A 19091-nucleotide genomic window follows, 5' to 3' on the forward strand; every position below is an offset into this window, starting at 1 on the left:
CAAACTGCAGAGACGTTATATATTTTTGGTTTAAAGGTAATTAGCACATATATTTATATGTACACGTTCGTATTCTGAAATAAAAAAAAATAAAAAAATAGTAATCCGATCTTATAAAAAACAAAACGCAAATTCCTTATAAAAGTGGTATAAATGTTTTCAAATATCTTGGCGGCTCTGTTGCCACCAAATTAACTGTTGCTAGCTGTCCGCGACTTCATCCGGGCGGAATTAATAAAAATAAGTCTATGTGTAATTGCAGACTATGTTCTACATCTATGACAAATTTAAATGAGAACCGTTCACCCGTTCCGGAGATTTCAAACAAACATCCGTCTTTTTTTTATATCATAAGGTGGCAAACGAGCGAGCTGCCACCTGAAATCGCTGAAATAGCGAAGTGACCGTTGCCCATAGACATACGCAATTGCATATGCGTTGCCTGCCTTTAATCCACGGAGAAGAGGATGCACAGAAAGAAAATATCTTCCCTTTCCATGCATCCTCTCATCCGGAAAGTCCACTTCCACTTCCCATCCTTTCCTTATAAGAAAAAGGGTGGGAAGGGAGATGACTAAATTAGGCCTCCGGGACGCACACTTATCAAACGAAACGCGGAATTGCTTCCACTTGACGCCTGTCTTCTGTGTGGTCGTGGTATTTCACTGAGCGAGTCGGGACAATACGTGCGAAGATGTTAAAGCGGGCTCTACACTATAATATTAGTAAGTATGTCAACTTACCTTGTAAGACACCTTGACGACAATTCGCTGTGTCTAAAGCGCAAATATTTTTAAAAAGAACAACATGATTATCAATACTGCTGACCGCACAAACTGGTTTAATATCATCATCACTACAACTGGCTGGACAACCAGATCTTAAAAATATCGTGTAATGAATACAAAATTTTGCTTCTATCATATCGTATTCTGAAATGAATTGACTAACGGTTAGTTTCTGAGACGAAAATCTCTGTATAAAACGTCCTTGTATTGATAACGATATGTTTTAAATGATGATTTTGGTCAGAAATTCACTAAAACCCAGTCTAACTTGCGGTAGACTCCAAGAACCTCAGTCGGGACGTATAGCTGATATCACTGTCTCTGTATCAGTCAGACGTCAAATGACGAGAAGAACAATTTTGATAAGAAATGGGAAGATGAAGTAGAATTGTCGGGAAAATGAAACCTATAAAAGGGGAAATATCCTATTACTGTTCGTCCTGTTTCGATCAAAGGTCGCATTTATAAATACTTGTTACAATATATGGGCAGTCAAGTCACTATTTTAGAGATATAAAACCATTACCACCGCTTTTTTATATCATAAGACAGCAAACTAGCGAGCGGACATCTGAAATCGCTGAAATAGAAAAGCGACCATTGCCCATAGACATACGCAATTGCTGCATTGCCTACCTTAAATCAACGGAGGAGAGGATGCACAGAAAGAGAATATTTTCCCTTCCTAAAGGATTAAAACTAGACCTCATGGGATGCACACCTTATCACAACTCAATCTTAATTTATAAAAAAAAAACCTATTTAGAAAGATAACCTCAATACGTACTAAGATTTCCGCGATACGCCGCGCATAAGTTATTCAAAGCTATATGACATCCACTTTGAAACCATTTGAATCTCATCCTTTTTCGATTCAATCCGCAGGCTGTTTTATGATAATCATTACAATGGTATGGGTCACAGTAATCCATCCAAGCTGGATGGAAGGGTTTATCGAATCGATTTTGCCATGTCTCATTAACAAATGGCTTAATTATTATATCTGAAATGAACAATGTATTTAGTAGACGAGTGAGAATTACTCAATTATTAACTCAACTGTCGACCGCGACTCCGTCCGTACGGAATTAAGTAGTCTATGTGTTCATCCAGACTATGGTTCTACATCTATCCCAAATTTTAGTTTGTTCCGTTCAGGGGTTCCGGAGATACGTTTAAACAAACATCCATCTATCCAAACATTCGCATTTATAATATTAGTATGATAGTATGATTAGAGCTGTAAGACAGTTTGACGCATTTTTCATATCAAATAAGAAATTAAAATTTATAAGATGGGTGTCAATGGGACTGGATTCAGGAATGTTGGACCAAATAGTAATGTCTGCAGAAGCACACACCATAGAATTCCACTTTTATATGTCAAAATTAAACGTCAAATGTCACTGTCAAAAAGAGTCACCGAATAATTGTAAACTTGTACAGTTTATATTCGTACTAGACATTATTATAAATGCGAATGTTTAAATGGATGTTTGTTAGAAACTATCTCCGGTACAGCTAAACGGATCTAGATGAAATTTGTCATACATATAGAACATAGTCTAGCACACAGGCTTATTATGTTTTAGTAATTCCACGCGGACTGAGTCGCGAGCGACAGCTAGTAGAACAATAAGTAAATAAAAAAATACTTTTTAGTCGATCCCTGACGAAATTTGGGTTTGAATATTTTGATGGTGGGCTGAAAAAGAATTATAAATGTAACAAAGTAAATTAAGATATAAGAAAGACTTTATATTATTAGTATTTTCTAATTTATTTATATACTTACATTCTTTCTACATATTTCTTTGTTTGTGCTTGACAATCTAGAAATAGAACCAAAAACTAGATTATATATGACGGCAATATGTTATTATACAAATGTCAAATGAACGCCTAGATTACTAATATTATAAATGCAAAAGTTTAGATGGATGGATGTTTGTTAGAAGGTATCACTAGAACTGCTGCATGGATCTCGCTGAAATTTGTCATAGATGTAGAACATAGTCTGGAAGAACACATAGACTAATCTTTATTTTAATACCGCTCGGACAACATATACTGTCCATAACAACACAATTCGCGCCCGTAACCCATCGGTGTAGGCAGAGACTACGGAACTTTTCTCGCATCCTCATTCATACATCTACGCATACACACACGTCAGTTTTGCTTTTTAATTTTACTAATATTATAAATGCAAATGTTTAGATGGATGGATGGATGGATTACGATGAAATTTGCCATACTATAGTCGTAGTCTGGAAGAACACATAGGCTACTAATTGTTATGTTAATTCCGCGCGGACGGAGTCACGGGCGACAGCTAATATTTAGTAAAATTAATATTATTAGGTTTTTAACTTACGTATTACTAAATTTAACAACAAGATGGTAACGACTATAGCCATCGTTTTGGTAATGAAATTACTTTCAAAATCCAAACAGAAGCTTTAAAATTAATCGTTTTCTTTTATAGCTAATTAACGTTAATTAGTCAGTGTTCTTTTAAGGCCCGTTTACACAGACCGTGGCGGAAAGCATATTTTTTGTTGCTGACATCATAGTTTCCACCAAGTTATACGTGGGTATCTTCAAGAGTATGATTAATAGGTGACTGACCTCTTACTCCCTGGTGTTATACACGCTATGCTGGGAAGTGAGAGGTCCTGGGAAGCCGTCGCCGCCTTTTGCGAAGTGGGGATTTCGCAGAAGGAGTCACAGAAAGGGGAGCGCGAAGGCGACCCCCTAGCGCACCCGCACCGCTGCAAACGAGTGGAGAGGCGAAAGCGGCAATATATCGCCGCCCTCGCCTCCCACAACAGCCCTAGGGCGCTGGATACGGGGGGATCCAGCGCCTGAGGCTGAAGGTAGGCCCTCCCCGAAAATGGGAACTGCTTCGACAGCTGACGCAGGCGAGGTCGCGGACGAAAGCGCAAGCGTACCCGTGGCCTCGTCATGATGCGTAGGAGGAACAGAAGGGTTTAGTGCGTATGCTTCCCATCCGGAAGAGAATCCCTCATATGTGATATGTGTATCTGTTTGTGGTCGAGCACAGGTTTATTCAGTATAAAAAAACATAAACACGATAAGTTAAGTTTTACTTTTTACGTATTTTTATCAAGACTTAACTTAAAAGTCTTTAATGTTAATAATCAAATTGTTACAATAGTATAAATCTTTATTTTATTTGCTCCATTCTCTGCCCCATTGTATGTAAACGGACCTTTAGTATATGACTTAGGACTAAATAAAACAACACTTAAAGTCCCTTACAAATCATTTTATTCAGATTATTATAAGCACCATACTTAAGACTAGTTGAAAACTCACGACTATGTCTGCGTTTTCTTAAAAATATTATATATTTTTAATTGTTTTTGAACAATATAAAACATACTTTGTACACTAGGCAACTCAAATCTATGAAACCTAATTTTAGTCGCTAAGGACAAAACAATATCATAGAATATACATAAGCATGCGTTGGCAACATATAGATCTTTCTATCTGTCAAAATAGCCGCGAAAAAATGGCTGCAATATTCAAGATGGCGGAGCAAACACAGTTGACACGTCTGTGTGTGTCAGACTCGCGTCACATCAACGTTGTGTGTACGAACCGCAAGCAAACAATATTAGTTTCGACTAAACGTCAATGACTATTTTTTAACTAATGCCCACCGAGTCAAACAAGTTTTTAAATCAACAACTTTCTTTCTGTATCTTTCTTTGGTTTTTTATCAGTCTCATCACAGTCTTGCCAATTAATTATTCCTAAAATTTTGACAAACAATACCAGTCTGACTGGAAAAGAAATTCTCGACATTTTAAAAAATATAACAGTTTTTGACATCGCTTGAATTTTTTCATCGAATTGGCAACCCTAATACATATATGGCAACTTTTTTTCATTTACATTTGTTCTTTCTTCCTTCTTGTTGTAATAATACATTTATCCTCTGTGAAACTAAGACCTCTTCATCATCAGCTCACTATACGTCTTTTTCCTTCCTACCCTTTTTCTTATAATGAAAGAATGGGAAGTGGAAGTGGACTTTCCGGATGAGAGGATCCGGAAAGTCCACTTCCACTTCCCATCCTTCCCTAATAAGAAAAGGGTGGGAAGGGAAAGAGGACTAAATTAGGCCTCCGGGACGCACACTCATCAGACGAAACGCGGAATTTCTTCCACTTCACGCCTTTTTTCTGTGTGGTGGTGGTATTTCACCGGGCGAACCTGGCCAATTCGTGCGAAGATGTTAAAGCGGGTTCTACCACTCTTTCTCTTTCCATGCATCCTCTCATCCGGAAAGTCCACTTCCACTTCCCATCCTTTCCTTATGAGAAAAAAGGTTGGAAGGGTAAGGACTAAATTAGGTCTCCGGGACGCATATTTATAATATATTTTTGACTTTATTCAGACTTTCTTCCGATACATCGTTCTGTCTCTTTCTCATTGAACGTTTCGGTGTCAAAACAAATTCCTCATCACTTCCATCATCAGGTTTCACATAATCATTTGGGAAACCAACAACTTTAGACGGATTGAAATATGAAACGAAATACAGTATCTCATTTCTAGAACAATGCGTTGAAAAACACGCATCAAATGAGGTATTCGATCTTCTAACTATTGGTGATTCGTTTATATTATAACCGTCCCATTTCTGAGCTGTCAAATGTATATGAAGATATTGTTTAAAATAATCATAAGGTATACAATTTATATGATTTTTAAATTCAAATTTACTTCTACATAGATGTATTCTACAATCTTCAGGATCATTTGTAACACTCGGTACAAGATGTTGGATTTTGCTGGAAGAATACATATAATCTTTATAATATTATAAATGTCGCGAATCCGTTCGTACGTAATTAAAAAAAACTATTGGTCGCAGCGTAATGTTATATACCGTACAGCCTCTATAAATGGACTATCCAAAAAAAAAATTTCAAATGGGACCAATAGTTCCTGAGATTAGCGCGTTTAAACAAACAAACTTTTCCTTTTTATAATATTAGTATATAGATATAGATTAGCTGTCGCGTGTCCGTCATATGCAAACAATAGCAAACTCAACATGACTTATGCCTAACGTGACCAGACGTCTCGTTATGAACGGGACTGTCCCTTTTACTTACGAGTCCCGGTGTCCCCGAAAAGAATTCCGAGGACGCTAAATTGCTCCGTTTCTTAAACCGCACGAAGTTGGTTGAAGCGAGCGGTGTGCGATGGCGACACGTCGTCGGTCAACCCATTCCATTTATAGAGGATGGCTTTAGGCTATATAACATTACGCTGCGACCAATAGAAGCGAAGCGTCAGTGAGATATGTTGCAAAAACGGGGATTTTTTTTCCTTAGTCTCTCTAAAACTCGAGATTGGATGAACGGATTTATCTTATCTTGGTCTTGTAATGTTCGTGGAGGTCTAGAGAAGGCTTAAAAGGTGAGAAAAAATCTAATAATTATTAGGAACTTATTAAGTGTTTTTCTTCATTTCTCGCGGACGGAGTCCCGAGCGACAGCTAGTATTGAAATAAAATAATATAAAACATTTTTACCTGTAAAAATCCCATTTATGGTCATTTATATAAACTTTCATATTTAACTTTTGATATATTTTATTTAATAAGAATTCAAATGTGTAATTAGCGTACATAAATATAGAAACTGCATTTTCTTTGTCTTTCTTAAGCCATTTAGAGATCTCATCTATAACAGTATCAACTGTGTCCGTTCTTTTTGCAAAATCATCATATTTCTCTTTGAAAAATGTCGTATCGATATACATAGCATCAATATGAATTGGATCATCGTTTTTATGCAGGTTACCATATTTTGATATATCGTTTATCCTAAACATAACATTGGTTGCTTTCAAAATGGACTTACAGTATGTCTATTTAAGATATAGATTAGTTTGACAATTCACTAGATATGGGTTGATTAAAATCGGTTTATGAAAATGATCGATTTTCGATGGATGTTCTCATAGAACTTGCAATCGAAAATTTCTTCGCCAACTTTATTCCTCAAAACTAATAGGTAAAATTAAACCAAAAAAATTGAGATTTTAGGCAACCAAAAAAAAACTGTTTTTGACGTTTTTTTTTAGTTAATAGCACGAGACATAGCTAAATATCTGTTATAAATTCAAAAAGTAACGAAATAAGTAAGTTTTAGTATTTTTTGTTCAATTAAAATTAACATAAGACCGATTCTCGATAGTTCATAGTTCGTAATACGCGTACACTCCGACACTATGAAAACCGTCCATTAAGTACAACATTAATCTACATACAAAATTAATTAGATATTTTATAGGCGTCAGTTGTCAAACTAATCTATCTTAAATAGACACACTATAGTAGAGGGTACTAATAGAAAGTGGAAATATATTCTATGAGTCCCCATATTTAGGGGCGCTAAAAAAATGGAGATCCCAGGATTTTCACTAGTTGAACTGAAGGAAAGCTGCCGAAGAGTGAGTGACTCAAGTTATACTTAGATCTATCTTTCCACTCCAAAGGAAGGTTAACTTTTAAAGATTCCCCTTCCTATAACAAACAAAGACGTTATGTTGCCTACCCTATTAATATTGAATAAAAAAAACAATCACCTTATCCTAAAATCACCAGTATACAAGACAGTTTTTTCTGTTGTCTTGAATAAAAACATCGTGGACCCAAATGAGTGCCCTGCGGGAATCAATGTAACTTCTACAAACAATTCCTCTAAATCCATCTCTGGCATACTGGGCAGAGTAATTAATGTAGTTTCTGTAATATATATTCAGTTTTTATAATAATCAATTGTTTTTTATTAATATTTTTAAATAAGTGTGGTTAAGCATATCAAAAGCTTGTTAAAAAACGATTCAAACTCATGTATAAGAATGTGGATGGAAAGTCGCCATATTGTGAAGTCAATTAAAACATGGATAAAAATACTTAAGTATAATAAATAATACTTTAAAAGAACACTATTGCTACTTTCATATTCATTTATTTTTTACAAGCCAATAGTATTCTTATAATTTTTTTTCAAATATTCCTCTCCAGGTAAGGGAACATACCCATACTACGTGACTTATTTTTTTAGTTTTTTCTAAGTTTTTTCAAGACTGTATGCATACTTAAATTACTAGTGAATAATGTATTATGAAAGCAACGCCTACGTCACAAAAACCTGAGCCCTCCCCGCTCCTGTGACTGACCATAGAATTTTAAAGACTCCGCTCCCCCACCCCAACGGGTCACGTAGTATGGGACATCCCCTAACACCTTAGATGGAGGTTCACTATCGACATGTTTCTGACACAACATCTCTGTATAAAACCTTTCACAAAACAGAGATTTTATTCACAGATACCCATAGCTAAAACTGTCGCCATAGTTTGTTGTGTACTGACTTAAGCATTATGATGATATGAATCATTGAAGTGGGTAGGATATTTAAATCCTTGACTACATGCATAAAAAACTGTAACAAACTCACCTCGTCCTAACGCTTTCACATATCTCAAAATATCAGAACATTTCATTTCATGATTTATAATTGATGCAGTAATTTCAGATGTGTAAATAAAAGCGTTAGTTTCTCTCAAGTGATTTGCCAATTGGCACGAATTTAAGCCTTGAATATGATCCATGTGGTAATGACTCAGAAAAAAAGCACGAGAATTCAAATGTCGGCCTTCAAAATTATCCACTGCTATACCTGTAATGTTTTTTAAATTATAAGGTGGCAAATGCGCAAGCGGCCATTTGAATTCGTTGAAACAGTGAAGTGTTACCCATAGACATTGAAGACAACGGTGGAGACCCACAGGAAGAGATAATTTACCTTCCTATACATCTCCGATACCATCAAATCACCTTCCTCTTTCCTTTCATAAGAAATAGTGTGAAAGGAATGAGAACTACAAGTACACACACTAAGACTGTATGTAAAATTACTTCCACTTCATGGCTGACTTCTGTGTAGTTGTATTCCAGTGGGCAATGCCCATTTATGTAGATGTTATAGCTGTAGTCTACCGTGACACAGTCATAATATTGTTTTTTATTAATGATGGGGGCACAGCCATATTTAAGTTCTGCTTATGTCTACTGAACCAGATAATTTTGTTGTTTTTGTTAATGTATTTTTTATATAAATTCTATCTATTGTATTAAGAAACTTCTATTGGATAAAATTGATTTTTATAATTTTAACTTTTGTTTTTTTTAAAAAAAAAAGCAGTTTGAAGACAAAACATTTGGATATTCAATGTTTGTTGTATCTATTAACCAAAGAGAATGTAAGAGGTGACAATATGTATGAGTAAAATGTGAAATGATTTAATTATAGTCACTTTAGTTATAAACGATTTTTACCTGGTATTTCCTCAATTATTTTATCAAATGAACTTTGGCACTTCTTCATTTTTCAAAAACTTAACCCGTAAAATAATGAATTAATTAATCAGTATCTAGTTTTTTTCACCAAGAACTCGATTTGTTTTACTTTTGCCCGCTAAAGTGCATCAAAGTCCAAGTGACATTGATATTGTTGTTATCGACAAGTTGTTGACTAAATTTGACATTTGATGCTGACGTATATTACAGATTCTAAAATCTGCACAGAGATTTTCTGATTTGAAAGCTTAAGATAATTTATTGATGTTTGGTGTTTTATATTAAAAATTCCTTGGAACCTCCAAACTCTTCATCGAAATCACCTCAAAAGAAAAAAGCTCAAATTAGTTTTTAATAAAATAAAATTTACACAACCTTTTTTTAATTATTTTTACTACTGGTAACTCTGATGCTTGCTAGTGCCTTCGCCCCCTGTTTTGAGCAGTTTTTAAGAGGGAATAGAGTTTGAAATTGCATTTACTTAATAAGAATTCATAAAAGCATAAATCTTTGTACTTTTCAAAAGGTTTTTTCTTAATTTTATTTTAATTAAAAAATTAATGCTAATAACAAACCTAGTTAGATTTATGCAAAGAGTATATTTGGTTTTATGTTTGAATACTAGAACATATGAAAGTCGATAAATTAAAATAAGACGCAGTTCAACCTTCGCCCCCTGTTTTGAGCAGTTTTTAAGAGGGAATAGAGTTTGAAATTGCATTTACTTAATAAGAATTCATAAAAGCATAACTATTTGTACTTATTAAAAGGTTTTTCTTTATTTTATTTCAATTAAAAAATTAATGCTAATAACAAACCTAGTTAGATTTATGCAAAGAGTATATTTGGTTTTATGTTTGAATATGTTTCAAATGAAAGTTGGTAAATTAAAATAAGACGCAGTTATTATTTTCGGCACAAAGTAATATAGAGGTGCTGGCAACATTACATTTGTGTTCGCTCGGGAATTCCGCCGTCCGTTTCTTTCATCTTTGTTGTGTTAATTTTCAACATTTATACGAGTAAGCCATCGAAAACTTTGCTATTTATTTGCTATGCGTTGCGTTTAAAGTAATTCTTATAGGATTATATTCTGTTTATTATGTCGGTAGTTTATGATAATTGCATTTATTTTTGTACTGGCGTTATTGCAATCGTGTTGTACGTCGCACTTTCAAAATTTTATGCAGTTTTCATCAATTTTGAGTATGTATATTTTACTTTATAATATCGTATTACAATTGTGCAAACCAACTTAAGACTACATGATATTTTGTATCAAAAGCTTGAATGTTAAAAAATTGCTAGAATAATAATAATAATTAATATTAAGAGATGCTTTATAAGTTTGCCTTAGAAACTAACAATACGTACGTTACGTAAAATAAATAAAATTTAACATGTTTTATAATACATACCAAATTTTGACTTCCAAAGTTATGTTGGTATTATATAAAAAAATATATTTAAACCAACTTACCAAAAATTAACTGAATAAAACACATAAATATGTCACTAGAAGAAAGTAAAGTTTGAAAGTAATTGCTAATGATGAAGAATATGAGTAAAAAGTTATGCATATGTTTGAAGAGATGAACTCATAATAAGGAATAAGATTAAATCGTTACAAAGGTATTGTTTGAAAAAAGATATGTGTATGTGAATTTAAATATGGCTAATGGAGATGCTCGGAAGAATGTGTTAACTCTATGAAGGGAAGCGGGCAGAATAACAATAATGGCTCGGAGTTATCACCTACCACAGACTAAACAATTTTATGAGTGTTTGTTTTTTTCTGGGGCATCGGGTTACAGGGTGTTAAGTTTTTATTAACAATTTTTTTTTGCTAACTTTTTGTTTTATTGCATCAGCCATTTTGGAATAATGATATTTGCCTTATTAAAAACTATCTGTTGATTTTTTTATTATATTTATTTAGTAATAAGTGTAATCTGGCCATTAATTAATTACATAAATAATGAATTGTGTATAAAAAATGAAAAAATGTTTTTAACTGTCAGTTATTTAAAAGTATTTCAAATGTGAGGTTTAATTTATTGTTCTACTATAGTTTTTTTTAATTATTTGTGATGTATTTGGTAAGTTTTATTGTGGGATTTCATTGCTACAAATATTGAAGACATTTTTATTTAGAAAATATACATATATTTTGACTTGAATTTGTGACAAAATTTTTTTTTTTTATTTTTGTCACAAAATAAAAAAAAATATTTTTTTGATAAAACTAAATTTTTTGTCATTTTGTTTAAAATTAAAAGAAATGCTCATCTAAAAGATTATTTTGGAATTTTTTGATTTTTTTTAAATTCTTAGATTGGATTTTTTAAAGTTTTTTTTTAAGTTTCTCTAGTGTTAGCTTTGTTTGTATGTCTTTTCCACTGTATCCTATAACCTAATTAAGCTAATATTTTTAGTTTTTAAACAGTGACCTTGAAATTCCTCGGCATCATAAGAAAATACCAGTTTTTTTTAAGAAAAAAAAATTTTTTTACGCATTTTTTTTTATTTTTCAGAATGTCGAATACAGGATCCCATAACGATGTTATTGAAGATAATAAAAATTCTGCCTTTGAGAAATCAAATTCGAAGGACATTTCTATCAAGGAAGATAACAAACTACTCGACATAAATTTTAATGACAAATATGATATAAATGGAAAAATATTCAATGAGAAACAATTTAACGATAACTCGTATTTAAATTTCGAAACAAGCGATTCTAAGATGGCGGATGCATCTATGTCTACAGATGTAGCAGAAGAAAGTGGTAAGAAAAAATATTTTTTTGTTTTTTTTTTTAGACGCAAAGTTTACGAACTGTTACTTTAGGCGTGTATCCGTGAGTTGTAAAATCAGTACAAGTAGAAAAAAAATATTTTGGATGAATGAGATTTTTTTTAGTTTTTCACGCCCAGACAAAAAGTTGAATAAGATCAAAGTTGGAAATGTGTCCTTAAATTTTTTTTGTAAAAAAAAATATTTTTTTTTTATTATTTCAGAAGCTTCATCTAGCACACCGTTATCCTTAGGTATACAAAAAGTGCCTAACGGTGTGATTATAAACTCGAACGTATATTTATCCGATCGAAATTACCATACGATAGTGAGTTTTGACGATGGAAGGGGTTATTGTGGTGTTTGCGAGATTGATTTCGAAATGGACTACCAAGATCACATAAATAATGAAGAGCATTTGAATAATTTGAAATGTAATGTGCCGTTGTGTAGATATGATTTGTGTATTATTAGAAAGGTAAGTGACATCTGTATTTATCCCTAAGACTATATATATCTTATATATAAAATTCTCGTTTCACAATTTTCGTACCCATACTCCTCCGAAACGGCTTGACCGATTCTCATGAAATTTTGTGAGCATATTGAGTAGCTCTGAGAATCGGCTACTATCTATTTTATAAAACCGCGCGGACGAAGTCGCGGGCGACAGCTACTATATATATATCGTCGTCGTAAGTCGTGTTAGTTACACTATTTATAACTCAAGAACGGCTTTACCGATATGACTGATAATTGGTGAGAAGGTAGAGCCAGTTGTAGAGCCAGGAGACGGACATAGGATACTATTTATTGTTTGTTTTTTATTATTTTTCGAATTTATGCCTTGAAGAGCTTCTTTTTATTTAACTTCCTTATATTATAAATGCGAATGTTTAGATGGATGTGATGTTTCTTTATATATCCACGAGAACGGAATCGCGGGCGACAGCTAGTTTAACGTATAAGATTACTCAAGCATGTACTAAGTGAGAGTAGACAGAAAAAAAAATGTTTTTTGTTCGTTTGTTTTGATACATCCTAATATTAAAAATAAAAAAAGACTTATATAACATTGTAACGTCATTCAATTGATATTATTATAAATATGCAATTGAAATATGAAAAAAAAAATTGTGAATTTTTCAAAAAAAAATGTACACACGCCGATACAAGATTATTTTGTGGAATTTCCATGAAGTGTCAAATGTTACCTATTAAATTGTAAAAAATATTCAATCGTTCACTAAACAATAGACTGAATAGTTTCTTGGTTCCTATTTTGATCTGTAGTTATTAAAAATGTTAGGGTTTTTCAGGAGGTTTTTTTTAAACTACCAAAAATCGTTATTTTTTTATCATATTTTTAATTTCTAGTTAAAAGAAAATTATCACTGTGGTGTATGTAACCAAATTTTCGATATGAAAAAATCTAACGAACATTTCGCTTCTAAATATCACGAAGATAAACTATTGTTTGCTGTAAACAGAGTGACTGATATTATGTACGATTTAAATATACATAAAGAAAATAAAGATTCCTATCATTTTGATGCTAAATCTATTAATAACATAAATAATGGAAATGATAATGATTTTGGTGGATTTTATGATGCTTATAAACTAGATACTGATCATGAAAGTACAGATGAAAGTATATCAGATATGGAAGAGATAAATAATCCATTTTCTTACGCGTCAATGACGAAAAAACCTCAAATTACACCTAAATTTATTGAAATAGAAGTTGATGGGAAAAAAATGAATGTACGCTTCGATTCTTGGCATATGGTTTTGACATTAAAATCGAATAAATATTATTGCATGGTTTGCAAATATGATGGTCATATTAGTTTGAAAATCGACCATTGTGTCAGCGAAGAACATTTTTCCAAATTGGAAAAATGTATAATTCTCAAAAAATATGGTGATTTCTTGATAAGGAAGGTAAGAGAGTGATTTTTTATTTTTTTTTTATTTCAGGAATTATGTTTGAGGTCATTTTTTCAAATTTTTTTGCTCAGTTGTTACATCTTAATAGATTTTTTTTTGGTTTGGTTTAGTCTTAGTATGTGTAAATTATTAGCTTATGTCTTAGTTTAAATATATATTAATAACACATACTTAGGATATAATAGCCTACGGTAAAAAAAATTTATCGAAAAATACAGGATGTACTTTTTTCACGTAAAAAATCTTGGTACTTTTAGACATTAATTACAATCCTTTGGTGCAAGCTTTCGTTACAAAGTCTAGTGTCAGAATGATTAGTAAGGGAACATAAACGTAGACATATTAGTAAGGCTAGTGTTGAGTCAATACACTGACACATTTCCAGATTTTCTTCCTAACAGTAACTTTACCGATTTCGCTTACTTATTTTGTTTGTTCTTATGAACGAAATTAATTAGAATCTTGATTAAATTTAGCATAAATATAGAAAATAGTTTGGAAAACTAATTTATTTGCTTTTTTAATCCCACACAGACGAAGTATCGGGACAAAGCTTAATATAAATATTATTTTTTCCAGGTTGACCATAGACTATGTCATTGTGCGAATTGTAATAATTTACAATTAATAATAGATATAGAAGATCATATAAATAAGAGACATCAAAAGAGAAAAATAAAAAATTTAACAGAAAAAAATATATTAAACACAACTGATTTAAAAAATATCGAAAAAAATCATGAAAATAAAGGAAAAACTATAAATAATATAGTTTCCTTACAGAATGATATAAAAGAATTATATATTTTTTGTGCTAAATTTAATTTATCTATTTTATCATATAATATGATAATTACTAATTATTGTTGTATTTGTGCTATAAATTGCGAAGATATTAAAAGACATATTATAGAAGTTTCTCATATAGAAAATATGAACAGATGTCCCTTTATGTTGACATACAACTGTAATTTAATAAGATTGGTAAGTAAATTTTAATTGAATAAACCTTAACCCTTGTGGCAAGATTTATTTTTCTTGAAGAAAAGCAAAAAAACAAAGTTAACACGTTAGCCGCCAGAATGATTTTTCGGAAAACGAAAAAAAGTGTTTATAAGCTACATGGGGCCTTGTGGATCACGCTGTATACAACAATTCGATTAAAAAGCGTACGACAAGTCACAGTGAGGTGTTGAATGGAAGTATGGCTTGTCGGACACATAGTCCGACACGGTCTGATTGAAACATAAGCTTGTCGGTCATATAGTCCGACATGGCAGCTAACGTGTTGAAAAAAAAATAAGTTAAAAACTATTCTACAGTGATCGTATATTTTTATTAAGTTGTATGTATGGTATACTATACAAAATGTACATAAGGGTTTAAAAAAATATTGTCAAGTTTCGAACAAAAAAAATATTGATACATGGTAAACCACTGAACAGTTTTTGATAATATTTTTTTGTAATATTACAAAGGAAACAAAAGAGGGTTTTTGCAAAAAAAAAATTTTTTTTTCTCTTACATACGCCATATTTCTTTCGTTTCTGATTCTACTAATTTTTCTTTTTCAGATAAAAAATACTTATCATTGTGCTATTTGTAATATTATTGTTCAACCTAATATAATAAATACACATATAATGGAAGAAAATCATGTGAAATTATTAAATAAAATAATGATATTGTCACCAACAACGAAAATAATCAAGGACATTGAAAATTCAAGCGAAAATCACACGCCTGAAGAATTAAATAAAGAACTTCAAATTGATAATCAAAAAATACATTTAAATAATGTACCAAAAGTAATTGAAACTGAGAAAAATGATTCAATTATAATTAAAAAAGATAAAAATTCAATTGAAAAAGATAAAAACGAATCAATTTTAATGGAAAAAGATAAAAAATCAATTGAAAAAGATCAAAATGTATCAATTTTAATGAAAAAAGATAAAAAATCAATTGAAACAGATAAAAAGGGATCAATTTTAATGAAAAAAGATAAAAAATCAATGGAAACAGATAAAAAAGAATCAATTTTAATGGAAAAAGATATAAAATCAATTGAAACAGATAAAAAAGAATCAATTTTAATGAAAAAAGATAAAAAATCAATTGAAAAAGATAAAAACGAATCAATTTTAATGAAAAAAGATGAAAACTCCATTGAAATAGTTGATGAAAAAGATATTTTCGATGAAACTTATATTAATGTTGAAGAATTAGTTTTTTTAAAACGTAAAAATGTATTCGCAAGAATAACACTGATGTCATACAATAGTTTAGTACCAACTGGTAATAAAAATAAATATTGCGTCTTGTGTTCAATAAATATTGATTTTAATAAATTGAAACACCATGTAGATAGCCGACAACATATTGATAATATGAAGAAATATAAATATCTTGAGAAATATGACAAACATTTGTTTAGACAGGTGAGTTTTTTTTTTATTTTAGACAATTTTTTTTTTAATTTTGCAAAAAAAAATTTTTTTTTTTCACTTTTTCAATTTTTTTTTTAATTTCGACAGATTTATTTGAAATTTTACTTGTTATTTTGTATAGTATTCAATTAGGATTCGAACCTATAGCCAAGTTGAGATTCCAATTGTTTTAGTTACAGCGGGATCCATGGATCTCGCGTAGTTTTGTAGTTTTTTTCTATAGATTTCAATAATATAAACTCTATTAAAATCTTTTGCTTAGTATTAACTGACTGATTATTTAACCAGTTCAATTACTTATAAAAGGTGCAAAAAAAACAAAATTATAATTTTTTTATTTTTGTACTTTACTTTAACTTAAAAAATTTAATTCATATTGTGGACATTTGCAATCCAGCAAAATGGAATCTCACTAGATTACTGGATCCCACTTGAACACACGAATTTGCAACTATTTTTTCGACTTTAGTGACAAACGAGCAAGCGGTCACCTGAAATCGCTGAAATATTTAAGTGACCGTTGCCCATAGACATACGCAATTGCATATGCCTACCTATTTCTATCACTTTTTTGTCAAAGAGAAAAAAAAGATGGCAATATATATTTATATATAGAACTGGCAATTTTAAAATATATTTATATTCACAGATTCTACATACATACCATTGTTCCTTATGTAACATAATGTTTACATATAGAGAAGTAAATCTTCACATAACATGGCCAATACATAAACAACAATTAGATATTTGCCATAAAATCGTCAAAAATAATAGAAAAACAGACGTAAAAAATGGCACAAAACAAATTACTATTGATTTGCAAAAAGAAATCTTATTCACAACATATATAGAGCCTAAAATAAAAATAGGTATTTATTATGAATTCTCCAAAAATATCCAAGAAATCTCTAAGAAAAGTAAAATTATTATAAATAATGGTAGAGTTTTGAAAATCAGTTGGGATTCTTGGAATGGTTTCTTCAAAACTAAATCCGGTATAAAATGTTGTTTGTGTCAAAAAGATTTGAAAACATACGAACAGACAAATCATTCGAATAATTGTGGTCATTTAGAAAAATTGGAAGATAATTTCTTAAATGAATTCAATCCAGCGTTAATAAGAAAGGTAAGCTCTTACTAATATTATAAATGCGAATGTTTAGATGTATGTTTGTTAGAAGATATCTCCAGAACAGCTGCATGAATCTTGATGAAATTTCTCATACATATAGAACATAGTCTGGAAGAACACATAGACTACTTAGTTTTTTTTTAATTCAACGTATACGGAGTCACGGGCGATAACTAGTATTTTATAAATGGTAGAGTTTGGATTAAGGATGTATGTTTGTTAGAAGGTATCTCCAGAACGCCATTTTGGCATAGTCTTAAAGATATAGGCTACTATTTTTTTTATTTGCACACAGACGGACTCGACCTTGTACTCAAAACCTTTGGAACAATTTAGACGTGTGAGATGTTATTTATTGTTTTTTTTTTAATTAAACATATTTTTTTAACATTAACCTGCTGTCGCCCGCGACTCCGTCCGCGTGGTGAAATTCCCGGCAATTATTAGAATTTTTCTCACCTTTTAAATCTTCCCTAGACCTCCACAAACATTTCGAGACCAAGATATGATAAATCCGTTCAGTTCTCGAGTTTTAGCGAGACTAACGAACTGCAATTAATTTTTATATATATACTAGCTGTCGCCCGCGACTCCGTCCTCGTGGATATAAAAAAAACTTATTATTAGTAAGTTAAATGAAAAGCAGCTCTTCAAGGCATAAATTCAAGAAAAAAAATGAATAAATAGTATCCTATGTCCGTCTCCTGGCTCTAAGCTACCTCCTCAACAATTTTCAGGCATATCGGTAAAGTCGTTCTTGAGTTATAAATAGTGTAACTAACACCACTTTCTTTTATATATATAGAAGTAAGTCGCTATACATTTTGGGACACCCTGTATATATTATAGTTATATTTAATTTCTTTTTTGCAGATAAATGAAAACATATTAAACTGTGTGACATGTAATACAGAATTACCATATAAATATCACATTATTATTGAACATATAAAAGGTAAGAAACATGAAAATATTTACGAATTACTTGTAAAAGATAGTTCTATATGTAACAATTATACAGATTGTGCTGATGATATATTTACTTTACAATAAACAGGTGAGATTTAATTATATTTATTCGGCAATTATATTAATAATTGGCAATTGCCAATTATTCATAAATTACGTGAGGTGTTCAAGGGGGGAGGGGGTCAAGTCAAATCTCATCTAATTACGTTAGAGAGAGGAAGGTCTTGGCAAATATCACGCTATTTTTTTTCTTTTTATAATAACAATCCAACGCGTTTACGTAAGAAAGTCACATTTTTAAAAATCTCACGTGAGGTTGGGGTTTGGGGGAGGGGGTTGAATAAAATCTCACGACATCACATCAGGTGGGGAGGAAGGGGCAGAAAATAAAAATAAAACACCTTACTTAATTTATGGACGCCCCCAATTGTATTTATATTTCTCAATTATATTTATATTTTTGGTTATTATATTATTATTTGGCAATTGCCAATTATATTTATATTTGGCAACTGCCAATTATATTTATATTTGGCAATTTGGTAATTATGTTTATTTGACAATTATATATTTTTTATTTGGGA

General features: G+C 31.3%; 2 protein-coding genes and 1 long non-coding RNA gene across 3 annotated transcripts; 1 reads left to right on the plus strand and 2 right to left on the minus strand.

Moving 5' to 3' along the window:
* Window positions 1-45: 45 nt before the first annotated feature.
* Window positions 46-2653, minus strand: LOC106114494 (uncharacterized). The gene is made up of 5 exons (XR_001227727.1): window positions 2584-2653; window positions 2444-2493; window positions 1576-1791; window positions 744-932; window positions 46-74 (listed from the first exon to the last, which is right to left on the minus strand). It is a non-coding gene; the product is annotated as an uncharacterized LOC106114494 (long non-coding RNA).
* Window positions 2654-5778: 3125 nt separating this feature from the next.
* On the minus strand, window positions 5779-9216 carry LOC106114474 (protein artemis). The gene is made up of 5 exons (XM_013307710.1): window positions 9184-9216; window positions 8303-8524; window positions 7425-7584; window positions 6367-6660; window positions 5779-6233 (listed from the first exon to the last, which is right to left on the minus strand). The coding sequence occupies exons 2-5, from the start codon at window positions 8454-8456 to the stop codon at window positions 6125-6127; spliced, it is 717 nt and encodes a 238-aa protein (XP_013163164.1). The 5' UTR covers window positions 8457-8524; window positions 9184-9216; the 3' UTR covers window positions 5779-6124.
* Window positions 9217-16126: 6910 nt separating this feature from the next.
* LOC106114216 (uncharacterized) lies at window positions 16127-18997 on the plus strand. The gene is made up of 3 exons (XM_013307327.1): window positions 16127-16394; window positions 17053-17532; window positions 18412-18997. The coding sequence occupies exons 1-3, from the start codon at window positions 16224-16226 to the stop codon at window positions 18589-18591; spliced, it is 831 nt and encodes a 276-aa protein (XP_013162781.1). The 5' UTR covers window positions 16127-16223; the 3' UTR covers window positions 18592-18997.
* Window positions 18998-19091: the final 94 nt, after the last annotated feature.

Source organism: Papilio xuthus, unplaced genomic scaffold (genome assembly GCF_000836235.2).
Source record: "Papilio xuthus unplaced genomic scaffold, Pxut_1.1 DF829673.1, whole genome shotgun sequence".
In the NCBI taxonomy this organism is placed as follows: Eukaryota; Metazoa; Arthropoda; class Insecta; order Lepidoptera; family Papilionidae; genus Papilio; species Papilio xuthus.